At 38.2% G+C, this 14,286-nt stretch overlaps 1 protein-coding gene across 4 annotated transcripts in view; it reads left to right on the top strand.

Moving 5' to 3' along the window:
* htt (huntingtin) overlaps positions 1–14,286 on the top strand; it is a 78,382-nt gene that overhangs the window by 37,219 nt on the left and 26,877 nt on the right. For 2 of the 4 annotated variants that reach the window (XM_041267382.1, XM_041267368.1), the window contains 22 exons: positions 523–662; positions 1,326–1,386; positions 2,020–2,120; positions 2,562–2,708; positions 3,295–3,415; positions 4,204–4,349; positions 4,996–5,147; positions 5,794–5,996; positions 6,982–7,108; positions 7,242–7,366; positions 7,840–7,950; positions 8,542–8,619; positions 9,003–9,226; positions 9,376–9,454; positions 10,198–10,359; positions 11,118–11,173; positions 11,313–11,461; positions 11,791–11,927; positions 12,019–12,135; positions 12,593–12,715; positions 13,352–13,590; positions 14,120–14,262. In XM_041267382.1, coding sequence (XP_041123316.1) covers positions 523–662; positions 1,326–1,386; positions 2,020–2,120; positions 2,562–2,708; positions 3,295–3,415; positions 4,204–4,349; positions 4,996–5,147; positions 5,794–5,996; positions 6,982–7,108; positions 7,242–7,366; positions 7,840–7,950; positions 8,542–8,619; positions 9,003–9,226; positions 9,376–9,454; positions 10,198–10,359; positions 11,118–11,173; positions 11,313–11,461; positions 11,791–11,927; positions 12,019–12,135; positions 12,593–12,715; positions 13,352–13,590; positions 14,120–14,262 — 2,941 coding nt within the window. Of the gene's footprint in view, positions 1–522; positions 663–1,325; positions 1,387–2,019; positions 2,121–2,561; positions 2,709–3,294; positions 3,416–4,203; positions 4,350–4,995; positions 5,148–5,793; positions 5,997–6,981; positions 7,109–7,238; positions 7,367–7,839; positions 7,951–8,541; positions 8,620–9,002; positions 9,227–9,375; positions 9,455–10,197; positions 10,360–11,117; positions 11,174–11,312; positions 11,462–11,790; positions 11,928–12,018; positions 12,136–12,592; positions 12,716–13,351; positions 13,591–14,119; positions 14,263–14,286 lie in introns of all 4 variants that reach the window. The other 2 variants (XM_041267378.1, XM_041267359.1) reach the window with 1 other exon arrangement.

Genomic DNA, 14,286 nt, shown 5'->3' with positions numbered 1-14,286 from the left:
AGATGTGTTGACCAACCTTCATACAACTCTACGAGAAGTATTTCTTTGTCCTGAGTCCAGGTAATTGCAGCTTTCCTGTCCATTTTAACTATTGTTTTCACTGTAGCAGACAGAATCACGTGACACACACCAGTGCTCCTATTGGATATTGCCTGGAACCTGTTGCCTGTAGTTGGATTGCTGTTCACTTATGCAGTCGCGTTGCCAGAACGTTGACAATATGTTTCAGGGCTGTTACACATGGCAATCCTCATGGGATTTGGTCGCAGGCGATAAAAGTTGCTAGTAAATTGACTCGTGTAACAAGGGTTTTAAGTGTCAAAAAGTATTCATATTGTATTTTTATTCCCAAGTTTACATGATCTTTTTGTTTTTTAAATAATCACTTTCTGGATACTGCGTATCAGTTGCTTATATAAACTACACCTTTTTAATTTTTTTAATCAAAGCCTTCCCTAGAATGTACCTGCATACAGTGTGGTTTGCTAACCTCCTGTAATAGTAACCTGTCTTGTGTTGTAGCACTGCATCATGACTCTGTGCAGCAGCAGCTTCAGTGAGCTCGGCCTGCAGCTAATTGTTGACCTCCTCACCCTGAGGAACAGTTCCTATTGGCTGGTGAGGACGGAGCTGCTGGAAACATTGGCTGAGATAGATTTTAGGTAGGAAAAGTCTGACCTGCTTTTCAGTTGCATGATAACTTGTAAGTTGTGTCTTGCTAACAGTTCTACATGGAAGTTTTACACGAAGAAGGAATTTCTGGGTTTTGCTATATTCTTTTTATAGTTCAGCTGTCTGCAGTGGCACTGGAACAATTTTTAAAGTGGCTAAAACCCACTGAACAAAACTGTAACCCATGTGTATGATGGAAGCCATGCCAAGCAAAGGGTGCTGTCGCACCCCCCAGCACCCCTAGTTCAGCACCCCTGGCTGTCTGTGCACTTTATCAAAAAGATATTAACTGTCCTGTTGAATTAAATTTCCTCTTGAAAGAGTCTACCTCGGTACTCTGTGTGTACTGCTGTTATTACTCTGGCATACTCAGCAGCAGGATGTTATTAATGACCCATTTCAGCTCTGCTGTAGCTGATAGCATTGTGAGGCTTGCCTATATAGCTAGCATGCAAATAAACAATCTTCAGTATTTAAAAAAAAATATATATAAAATAAACTATATGGCCCACTACACCTCCAAGCCTCTAAATATTGATATTGTAAGCTTTATTCTCTACTCATATAAAAATGCAGAATTTTGAGGACACACTGTATTGGTTCTCATTGGTGTTGTGCTGGAGGAGTTCATTGATGATCATGTGTGATTTCAGATTAGTAAGTTTCCTTGAAAGAACTGAGAACTTGCACAAGGGGGACCACCACTATACTGGGGTAAGAATAATATTGTTATTATTATTATTATTATTATATTATTTATTATTATTATTATTATTATTATTATTATTATAAGCTTAACAGTTAGATGGTTTATCTACAGTATTTGTTAATATAGAAAATAATTAAACATTATTTGTGTTTGTTTTGTGGCACATTAGTCAGGCTTCAGTCCTTTTCTTTGGCCTTCACAATCACTGAATCACAATTAAATTGACCATCTGTGGGATGAACATGAATGCCGCATTCACAATTTCACACCTTGTGAAGCTGTGACAAAAGGTATGCGTGTTAGATGGGAGGGTCCAATGAAGTGGTCATGGAGCATAATCTTTTGGCGTAGAAATTAAATGGTTAATGTAGTATACGTGTGACTAGCTGAGTAATACAGAGGCAAGTCCTTTTTAAAAGTCTGATAGTTCCACAAAAAGGACATCAAGGTAAAAAGGATTTCCAGTTGCAAGGTCAAAAGCTCAGGCATGTAAAACAAAATATTTTTTTTAATGAATCCATGGCCTCGATTGCGTGCCTATGTGGCCATAATGTATGTAAGGTAATACGTAGCAGATCCTAACTATATAAACAAATTGGATGGTGATTATTAGGAATTTATCTTTTTGCTGTGAAAAGCTGCTGAAACTCCAGGACCGGGTTCTTAATGATGTCATCATCTGCCTGCTTGGAGATGAGGATCCCAGAGTTCGTCATGTGGCAGCCACTACTGCAACCAGGTAAATGAATGGTAGGGGAGTCTCTGTGCTGGGCCTGTGAGTGGGGATACCATGCCCTATTTGTTTCTCAAGTCAAGACAGATGCTTTCTGTATGGTTTATCAGGGTAACATTGTCTCTCTCTACATTTTCCAGACATGTTAGTGTTTCAGCAAATCATTACATGTTCAGTCATTAAAGCACAGTTTTAAACATATGTGGTAAGAAGTTGCATCTCCAGAGACATGATTTGGCGACATGAACTGTAGTTTCAAGTCCTCTGTGACAGGATGATACAAGCCCAAGAATATCATCTTATAATATATGCTCAGCTATCTTTTGTGTCTAATGGTATTTCACAGTTGTGGTGATTTATATTTTGTATGTTCAGACAAATAAGGGGAATGTATGTGGGCAGGTCCATCACTTTGTGAATACCTCACACCCTTTATTTGTGCCCCAGGCTTGTCTCCAGGTTGTTCTATGACTGTGATCAAGGCCAGGCTGACCCAGTGGTAGCTATAGCCCGAGACCAAAGCAGCGTCTACCTGCAGCTTCTGATGCACGAGACCCAGCCACCATCTCACTTCACAGTCAGCACCATCATAAGGTACCTGAAAGACACTTGGAGTAGGCTGGGGAACGATTTTAAAGCATTCAGTGGTCAATTCTATTTATCTAAATGGTAATGGATCAAAATGTTGTCAGTTTAAAATAGCCAACATATGACAAACACAAAACATTTTAACATTTAAAGACGAGAGCCATTTTGATGACTGTTAAGCACTGTAGATATGCTTTTTTTTTTTATTGTGTTTTGTATTACTGTATCGATGATATTTAGCTCCACTGCTGTTTTTAGATCAATTGAATATATCATTTGATTACCAAGTGAAGGCATTGATTATTTGACAACGGAGTCAATTAACATTACCTAGTTATCCTGGCTCTCTGAAATGGAATATGACATCAGTTCTCTTTCAGTGTTAGCAGCGTGGCATAGGCAAATTAATATTTTTTGCCTTTTTAAAAGGTGAGAATGTGTTTTGAAACTAAAAGATACACTGGATGCTGGTGTGCTAGACAGATTACCTCTTCTTCAGTATTGTAATAAACTGGGTCATATTTTCTTAAGGTTGGACCCCAGGTCAGAATCACGTGATAAATAAATTACCTATTTCCCTTACCTCATTTAGGACGTACAGAGGATTCAGTATTTCACAGTGTGTGTCTGACGTTACTGTGGAGAACAATCTCTCCAGGGTTATCACGGCTGTGTCCCACGCACTGACATCATCCACTTCACGAGCTCTTACTGTGAGTCCTAGGGTTTACTGAAGACATGCTTCTCTTGATGATGTACATTTAGACACCTGGTTGCTGTAGTTGTATTGGCTTTCATAGTTTTGTCCCATGCACGTTGTCCTCTGCACAGAGCATAATGAAGCTTTGTAGACAATAATTTCATGATTAATAAAACACACTATTAAACCTGGTAGAATTACTGCAATCAAAGGTTTGTTTGTGTATATGTGTTTGTTCCTTTTTTAATGTAGTACTATTTTTTTTTTTTTTAAATAGTCGTCCTATCATTCTGTTTGTGACAAAACAGAAGAACACTGGTACTGATCGAAAAATACATCCATTGTTAAACGCAAGATCGTATAATAGTGTAATGTAATTAATAAGTTTCCTCAATCAGTTGTCCTGAAGGAATTTAGAGTTTTAAATGGGGTTCAACATGTATAGTCATATATGGTAAACATGAATGGTTTTGACTACAGTTTCTGTGGGAGACTGTACAGTATATGCAAAAATGCAGCACTCTACTTGGCTATGTTTTTAATTCTTTACCAATTCTATTAACTGTGGGGAATTTAATGTAGTAAATTACTGTATCATTTAGGACTTCGGTTGACTGTTTTCACAGACCCTCATTAGCACTAATCCTGGGCCACCTTGCCTTAGGTCATAAAAGATTGCATTATTCATGACTGCATTATTCATGCAAACCAGGGTCTGTTAAACCAGTCTTTAACCTTTGATGGTAAGGTTTGGTTGTGGTCTGCTTGAATTTGTCTAATGTATGTGATTTTATTTCCTAGTTTGGCTGCTGCGAAGCTCTGTGTCTCCTTTCATCCGCATTCCCTGTTTGTACATGGAGTTTAGGGTGGCACTGTGGGTATGTGACCTCCTCCGGTACCCATCCTTCCAGATCAAGCCTTTACAAAAACAGAGGACGCTCATTCAGGTACAGGACTGACTGATTTTACTTGGATTTTTCTTGCCATTTGCCGATGTGAATTGTAAGTGAATTCATTAGACGAGGTGGATGGCCTATGTTTTTAATAAATATGGAGCATAAAAAAGTACAGCAAATCTAAAAGCTGTACTAGGAGTACAGTGCAAGCCTGAATTATGAAAGCCCCAGTCTGTTTGTTTTTATAGGTAGGTATAAAGAAAGTGTATGTGTAACAGGAAGTGTTATGTGATGCTCTGTTACAGATACTGTTGGTTTGTGTCTGAGGTAATGGATATGAGCTGAACAAAAAGAAAGTCATTCACGGAGATCGATCTCTGTGTACCGTGCTTAACTGAGAGTTTGTGACTTGGATTTCCTCAGATTGGCTGCTCTTAGAGTTACTGATACTTCTAAATCCTTTTGTGTAGAATTAAGACACTTGTTGGGAAACTGCAATATCTTCAGTTTGTGCCTAGTCTTTGCCCTATTAAATGTTCACATCATAATTTCTCAAAATGTGTGAAGAATCTGCTTGTAGCAAAAGAAATAATTCAAAGCACTGTTCCAGATGATGTATTTAGTTATACAATTGTGCTTTATTGATATACACTTACTAATAGACCCTTGCCAATCTCTTTTCATGATTTATTTGAAGCCTGTCTCAGTCAGGCCCCACTGATGATTTCCGGAAGAACTGCAACGTGGGGATGGCCCACATGGTCCTGTCCCTCCTCTCCTCAGCCTGGTTCCCTCTCGATCTGTCAGCCCACCAGGATGCACTCCTGTTGATGGGCAACTTGCTGGCAGGTACAGTAAGATGTCCTTTTTACATTCCTATAAGAGCATATAATAGCAATACAGGTAGAATATAAGTCATTTTGTCTTCCATAAGTTTAATGTAAATCACAGTATGTGTTGGGAAATGTATGGCTCAAGTCTAGAGTAAAAGTTGCTGTCTGGATAGTGGATTCTAGTTGAGAATATTTTTTAAGTATTAAATTGGATTCAAACTTTCAATTTGAGATGCCAAAGGAGAAACTAAGCAGCCCTGTTTATGTGTTTGTTTAAGCGTTAAAAAAAGCTAAATTAGCCCAAATGCAGTATCATGTGTTCAATTTTCAAAACCATATGCCCTTAAAGTGCCTGAGCCTGCTCTACTGGATGGTGTTATGAAATGTAATCATGGAATTTTGTGCTACACACAGGTGTTTACATCAGTTATTATCTAGTTTACTTTAACTGCAATATACCGTGGTAAAACATAAAACATGGCAAAGTGTAAACATGGTAAAGCATAGAAAAACAGTTTGCCTTGCCAAATCAAAGTAAACATATAACATTAGCATTATAACAGTACAGTAAAATCCAATGTCAGCATGCAAATTTACTTTTAAAAGAGTGTAGTTTCTCTGGAGCTGCAGTCAGTATATATAATGCTACCATCTACTTTCAGCGGCAGCCCCCAAGTCTCTAAAAAAACCCTGGACAGCTGAAGAGGAGGCGACTGCAGGTGTCAACAAGCAGGAAGAACCGTGGCCAGCTCTGGGGGACCGGACAGTGGTCACCATGGTGGAGCAGCTCTTCTCTCATCTCTTGAAGATCCTTAACATCTGTGCTCATGTCATTGATGATGTGGCACCCGGCCCTGCTCTAAAGGTATTGTCTATATGTCTCTGTGAATGGGCAGTATTGTGGTGCAGCCTTTATGGCTGTACAAATAGCGAAAGAGGGCAGTTTAAGCATTTTATTTTATTTACAAGCAAAAAACAAAACTAAATACTCATCAAATAAAGTGTACTGTGTCTTTAAATATGGTACAGTTCTCTACGATAGACCAGGCAGAGCAAGGTTCCAAACAAGTGGCGTCCTTGTTAACAGGCAACACTGTTTATGCTGGGCTTAATTGATTGTTAATTAATCAGTTAAGTCCCAGCCACAGTCTACACATGTATTTGGCAGAGATAGTATTAGACCTCTCCCTGCCAAACTGGAAGAACATCAATATAACAGGGCTTGCACACTGCCACAGCCAGTTAAAGGAGTTGCATGGTTTAGAGGTAAACCACAAATGTTCTTTGCTTTAAATCATGATCGTTAGGTGCATGGAGAAACCTGCTATTTTATAATTCACTTTGATTTATTGTAAACCTGACCTAAATTAATCAAATTGATGTAGTTAAAAATACAAGAATGTATTGTGCTGTTGTAGCAAATATTCTTGTTTCAAAACATTTCAAATGATGCAGTGGACATATATGATACTTGCTTACTAAATATCTTGCTAGCCCTGAATTAATACTAGTTTGCTTTTCAAGAAACAGATTTTAGTGGACAAGTTGTCTAACTAAAGCATTGTTACCGCAACATGTTTTGCATTTTCTATATATGATGAACAACAAGCAAGGGTGGGGCATTTACTGGCCCTGTGACCAAAACAACATGCAGTCATGTTCATCATGTCTTGGTATTACTGAATAGATAGCCCCCTCTTTAAAATTAGGCAAAATATCTGAATAAACTTAAATTGTAAGACTTGGCAAAACATGGGAAACGAATATGTGTAGCATTGCCATATGTTCATAGTGCACTCCATGTGTAATACATGTATGTTAATGCATTTGTTTCGTTATTCAATATTCAGGCAAGCCTTCCCTCACTCTCTAATACACCATCATTGAGCCCCATAAGGAGAAAGGGCAAAGAGAAGGAGCCAATAGAGCAAAACACAACACCTCTGAGCCCCAAAAAGATCACAGACACCAATCCAGGTAACTGAATAAAGTGAATTGAAAGAGATATATAGTTTTAAATAAAAAGCCAGATGCTGTAACTACGTCTTTCTTTGAACTCAGAAGAGTGGCACTGTTTATGACTGCTTGACTTTCTTGTATTTCATAGCAGCCAGGCCAGCAGACACTGCTGGGGCCACTGCAACAAACAAGTCCTCCACCCTGGGCAGTTTTTACCACCTCCCTCCATACCTGAAACTGTTTGACGTTTTGAAGGCTACTCACGCTAACTATAAGGTAGGTCAGGGCTACTCAACCCTGGTCCTGGAGGAGAGCTGTCCCTCCTGGTTTTTGTTCCAGCTGCACCCTAAATTACTTAATTGGTCCGATTACTGAATTTAGTGTAAAGTTAGAACATAAACCAGGAGGGATGGTGGCCCTCTAGGACCAGGGTTGAGTAACCTAAGATAGGGTTTACCATGCAGTGCAAGGGGGAAAATAGTGCATATTTAGTTATTTTGTAAGTGATAAATGCATTTGCATTAAGTGTTTTGGTTGGACACGATTTGTGATCTGTTTATGACCAGTTATGATGACAATATACATGACTTTTTATGTTTGATAATCACATATAAGTGTTCTTTCTTGGACACCACTAGGTGGAAAAATAAAATATATGGATTTCAGTGTTAATGTTTTGATAACCATTGTATGCCCTTTTAAATAGTGTTGACACAGTTTTGAAATCCTTTAAATCATCCTGTTTCTAGGTGACCCTGGACCTTCACAATAACACTGAAAAGTTTGGTGGATTCCTGCGGTCAGCATTAGATGTTTTGTCTCAGCTGTTAGAGCTTGCAACCCTCCAGGACATTGGAAAGGTTAGTAGTTTGGGGAAATGAAAACTGTTTTCAGTGGTGTTGTTGTTTTAAACTCCACTACACTAATAAGTGAATATAGACCTATACTATATATTTGCAGGGGATTCGTGCTATATGGAAAATAATCACACCATCTGACATGCTTGTTAAAGCAATGGGTACTTAAAGACCTGAAAATACTAATCTTAATAATAAGGAAAGGTGAAAATTACCTATATTACCTTCTATTACCTTCTATATCGTGGCTACAGAGCTCCACAAAGTCATCCTACATATCGTACTTCTATGTAATTTTTGTACATTTGCACAGGTTGGGTGATTTTTTGCGAAACGGCGACCAAGCACTTATCAAGCCTCATACAGCAAGTCTCCTTTATTCAGTGGACACTGACTTGTTGAGTGCCTGGTCATCAGTTCAAAAGCGACTTTGCCTGGAGTTAAACTGACAATGCAAAAGATGAAAAGCTACACTTGCCATTGCCTGACAACTAACGTCCACCCCCTCCTCCATGTCTGTTATTGTTGTCTTGTCACCATAGACAGATACATTCCACAAATAATAATAATGTTAATGTTATTATTCCATTTCAGTGTGTTGAGGAGATCCTTGGATACCTGAAGTCTTGCTTCTGCAGAGAACCGACCACGGCCACTGTTTGTGTTCAGCAGGTAGATGTTTACGAGCACGCTTTGAAAATCAAGATGCCAGATGAGTTGCATTACTGATAATTTTTTTGTGGTCTGCATCTCTGTAAGACAATGCAACAAGGATGCAATGTTTATGTATGTATGAACTGGAAAAAGTATTCAGAAAAACAAAAGGGGTGCCCTTGAATTATTTTGAGTTCTTGGATATGCACATCATTTTATTTTATTTAATTTTATTTTTTTTAATACCATTATCCTGCCAGGAGAATATAACGCTGGTTCGACGGTTGCACAACGATATAAAGCATTTTATAATCTCATGATATCAATTAGATAGTTGATATAATCTAAGAGAGAATGGTTGAAATTACATTTTACACCTGCGCATTGTGCTTTAATTGCAGCTTTTAAAGACTCTCTTTGGGACAAACCTTGCATCTCAGTATGAAGGCTCCTCCTCCAACCCCAGTAAATCTCAGGGCAAGGCCCAGCGGTTAGGATCTTCCAACCTGCGCCTTGGGTTATATCATTACTGCTTCATGGCTCCATACACACATTTCACACAGGCACTGGCTGACGCCAGCCTAAGGAACATGGTGCAAGCTGAACATGAACAGGACGCCTCAGGGTAAGGATGCTTGTTGGTATTGTTTTAAGTATTGAGTTGCTCATGCCTGTTTTAAAAGGGCCTTATTTTAAAGCAACTGCCAAGGCACATTTTCAGAGAGGAAAACCAATGTATTTAAATGTATTTTTTGCTTCCTATTAATTCCACAGATGGTTTGATGTTCTGCAAAATGTCTCCACCCAATTGAAGTCCAGCATCACGAGTGTAACCAGGCATCGAGCTGATAAGGTAAATCCTTATATATATATATAAATGCTTTAAATATACTACTGAAGTGCATTGTAGTCATTATCTCCATCACTTTCAAACCAAACCTATTGCAGCTGTTGATAACCATTAATGCCTATTGAAATGGACTGTTCATCGATGTCTATGCAATGCATCTTGAAAAGAAAAAACTTTAAGAACTATTTTTTTCAAACCCTTACATAAGCTTTTTTTTTTTTTTTTTGTAAATCAAATGAACTTTTATTCGCTCTGCATAACATGTCTAAACACACTGATTGTTAATATAAAAATGAGTTGACAATCATAGAGGTATTAACTATATATGCTAATACATATATATATATATATTTAAAAAGCTTGCTGTTTAGAGAGGTTCAGAAAGTTTAAACTCAAAAGGAGTATGTTATCAGTAACTGAACATTTTCAGCCCGATCGAAAAGATGAGATACTTCACTGTACTGCAGTGAGCTACCTGTTTTATTTGAACATAATGGTCATAGTAAATAATTAATCAAATGTATGTATAGATATGGGTAGATTTTGCAAACCTTTTTTTTTTATTTTTTTTTTATGATGTGGTATTTTGTGAGCGTACCTTCACTAGCATCACATGGTCCTGTAACCTGAAAGGTAAACAGATTTGTGTGTTGGTTCCAAAAGTCGAAGGTACAGATGGCTTTAGTTTTTAGGCCTTTCTTAAGAATGGATTCAACTTTGTTTTCTCCCCTATCTGTTCTGCGCAGAATGCAATCCACAATCACATCCGGCTGTTTGAACCCCTGGTTATCAAAGCTCTGAAGCAGTACACGACCACCACCTCTGTGTACCTGCAGAGACAGGTGCTGGACCTGCTGGCACAACTAGTGCAGCTGCGGGTTAACTACTGTCTCCTGGACTCTGATCAGGTGAGTTCCAACGACACAGGATAGTGTCTGCCGACAGAGTGGATTTCATCCTGAGGCTAACTAACTAAATACCTAGTATATAATTGGCTCCTTTTTAAATATACTATTCGTAGGGATGGGCAGAAGGTTTGGATTTTCTGCTCCTTTGTGAGACAAAAGGGATTCTTTAAATAAAAAAAAAGTAAATACTCTTCTTAATTTCACAAGGGCAATCTGTGCCTTCACTTCATGATGTGCTCTTTTCAAATGCAGTCTTGTATTGGAAACGATCATGTTGGAAACTGAACGCACTGAATGAAATATCATTAAATGTCTTGTGAAATATCATTGAATATCTGGGTGTTCATAAACAGATAATTGTTCCATTTCAATACATGCAGAAGATATTAATGCAGTAGAACCCCAAGTAGTATAAATTTGTTACCAATGCAGAAGGATTGGGAAAGACATTTCTCCGCATGGATTGGAATTCTTGCAGACTTGTCACTGCCAAGGCGAATGCTACATTGAATATCTTTACCCCATTTGTTTAGTCATGTGTCCCAATACATGTAGTTTATTTTGCATAGCAATTAGACTTTTCTCTTGAATTACATGATATTTCTTCAAACTCATTATTCATTAAATGCAAATGACCACACACTACAGTTTCACGTTTACAGAGAGAATGCTGATAGCCATGACCGTAATAAAAGGACTGCTGGTTCATTAAACATATCTAAGCATTGTCACTTCTTACCTTTGCTTGTCTGCTGTAGGTGTTTATTGGATTTGTTCTGAAGCAATTTGAATACATTGAAGTGGGACAGTTCAGGTAAGAAAGTAACCTTGCTTGCATGTCTTTTATAATAGTTTTTTTTTTTTGCTTATGAACATGTAGTTGACTGAGAAATAAGAACAGTTTACATGTGTCTCGATTTGTTTTTTAGTTGTGTGGTTCCATTGTTTCACAGGGATTCAGAAGCCATTGTTCCAAATATCTTTTTCTTCTTGGTTCTGCTCTCTTATGAGCGCTATCACTCCAAACAAATCATTGGGATCCCAAAAATCATTCAGCTGTGCGACGGCATCATGGCGAGTGGCAGGAAGGCGGTCACACACGGTAAGCAGGGGTGAAACATGCCGTTGTGTGTCTAAAACACTGACTTGCACCATGGCTATCATTATACAGAGGATCGTGTGTTGTGATTAACGACCAAAAGCCCAACTTAGTTATTGTATAGTCTGTATAAACAAATGTTCCCCCCTATCTCATTTAATCTTTGCTTTCTAACAAAAAAAGTCTTCTCTTATATCATACAAATTTGCCATAGCTTATACATATCTTTGATAAGATGTATACCCTAATAGACCAGATATGCTGCTTTCTAATGTTCTACAATGATCCTGATGTGTCTTTCGTTGTTATATTTATTTATTTATTATTTGTAGCTATTCCAGCGTTGCAGCCCATAGTCCATGATCTTTTTGTCTTGAGAGGGTCCAACAAAGCTGACGCAGGCAAAGAGCTGGAGACCCAGAAGGAAGTCGTGGTCTCCATGCTGCTGAGACTTATACAGTACCATCAGGCACGTAGCATTTAAACGTGAAAGGATGCCAGTGGCTAGCTTTGTGAGTCAACCTCTTGTTTCATTTTGATTTACTGTCCTCGCTTGTCAGGTACTGGAGATGTTTATACTGGTGCTACAGCAGTGTCACAAAGAAAACGAAGATAAGTGGAAGAGACTGTCACGTCAGATTGCTGACATCATTCTGCCAATGCTGGCAAAACAGCAGGTAAGATAGCTCTATTGTCTTCATAAACTGCTCCAATTGAAGCATATTCAGACCAGTATATTAGCTTTAGAAATTCCTGAACCCTCTATTAAAATGGTTCCTAACAGCCCCATAGATTGGGTATCAGGTGATGGTTATCCGGTGAGGTTTTGGGATGGTTGTGTATAAATATCCAACATTATAGTAAAAAGGGGGGGGGGGGGGGTATTTTCCCCCCTCCATACCAGTGCTGTTGTCCACCCTGGTTATGTTAATGTGTGTTATTTACCATGGATACTTATACAGGCTTGATATTAATTATGTATTCTATAAATGAGTGAGATGGTGAGTGGGTGCACTCTGTAGTTTGCAGAGCATTTGTAATAATTTCTGCAGGTTTTGATTACATATTTTGTATTACAAGGTGTAACATTTTGTTGTGTGTGTGTGTGTGTGTGTGTGTGTGTGTTGTGTGTAGATGCACTTGGATTCTCATGAAGCCCTGGGGGTGTTAAACACCCTGTTTGAGACGGTAGCTCCGTCCTCGCTGCGTCCAGTTGACATGCTGTTGAGGAGCATGTTTGTTACTCCAGCCACCATGGTAAGTCATGATGAACCTCCAGCCCTTCCCTTGCAAAAATATCATGCTGGTGAACTAAAAGAAATAGGGGGTTTGAATGTATTAAATTACTCATTTAAATGTAAACTGTCACCTCTTTGCTGCCCCACTATATTTCACTAGCACCCTTCTGGTCCCGTAGCAGGGTGTGCTAAATGAACATCTCCCTTATACCATATACGTTATTCTTCTTTTTACATTTCACTCCCTGTTGTTACTGTTTCAGATGAGAGGTTTCTAAGTTTGCAGGCAGCCAAATGAAAATAAATTATCTACTGTATTATCTACGTAGTATTTGTAATCTATTTTCCTTTAAATCGTTAAAGGGTTAAACCCTTCCAAAAGCTGTAAGATGTCTAATCAAGTCATCTAATACTGCCATGATTTAAATCACTGAAATCTGAATCTTCCTTCATTGTTTCTTATAAACTAAAGACACTAACATGCACTATTAGATATTTTCTTTTCTTACATTGGAGCCTTCATTGATTATTTTATCAGTGTGAGTATTTAGGTCCATTGGTAGGTTGATTATGTTGTTATCCATTGCATCAGTGCTTTATTGACGAATAACTAAAGAGTTTTACTTTCTCAATGTACATTTTTGTTTCCTTCAAGTGCTCGGTTGGGACAGTCCAGCTGTGGATATCTGGAATCCTGGCAATCCTACGTGTTCTCATATCCCAGTCGACGGAAGACATTGTCCTGTCTCGCATTCAGGAGCTGTCCTTGTCTCCTTATCTGATCTCTTGTGCCAACATTGAGAGGCTCAGAGACTACTACTGTCAGACCCCTCCTTCGGACGAAGTGAATGGAGATGCACAAGGCAAATACCCCCCTGAGGAGACGTTTGCAAGGTATGCCTTACTGCTGATTTATGCATATCGCTGACTGCTGTAAAAGTGTTTAAAAGAGACCTTTTACACGTAAATATAACAGAATATTACCTAACACTGTATACCAAACCCTTGTCTACTTCTTCATGATCCTGATAGTTGTAATTTTGTATTTGATGTATGCTTTTTTTTTTTTTTTTTTAAGTAAATATTGTATATTGCCAACATTTTTTAATACCAGTACTCAAAACTGTTGATTTAATGTTGTGGAGCAGTGTAATAAATGTTAATCCTCTCCTGAATAGTCACCTAATATTGTCCCCTATGTGAATTTTTGACAGCTATGTCTTGGGAATCATCTGTCTAATTATATGTATTCTAAATATGGCTATGAAGAGAAAAATAAACTATGCAGAAACCAAGGTTAAATATATAACACATTGCACACCATTAGATAAATATTATAGTTGTACAAGAGTCTAAAATGTATCATTTCAAATCATATTGTTTGACTTTAATAAATAATAGAAGAAAATGTCTTATTTTAAAGGTTCCTAATTCAGCTACTGGGGATTCAGATGGAAGATATTTCGACCAAACAGCTGAAAGTGGACATGAGTGAACAGCAGCACACATTTTACTGCCAGCAGCTCGGCACACTTCTCATGTGCCTCATACACATCTTCAAGTCAGGTAATGTTTGAACCCGCAAAAAGA

This window comes from Polyodon spathula, chromosome 1 (genome assembly GCF_017654505.1).
Source record: "Polyodon spathula isolate WHYD16114869_AA chromosome 1, ASM1765450v1, whole genome shotgun sequence".
NCBI classification, from domain to species: Eukaryota; Metazoa; Chordata; class Actinopteri; order Acipenseriformes; family Polyodontidae; genus Polyodon; species Polyodon spathula.
The sequence above is the reverse complement of the archived record's forward strand: the minus strand, read 5'-3'. Positions and strand labels throughout refer to the sequence as shown.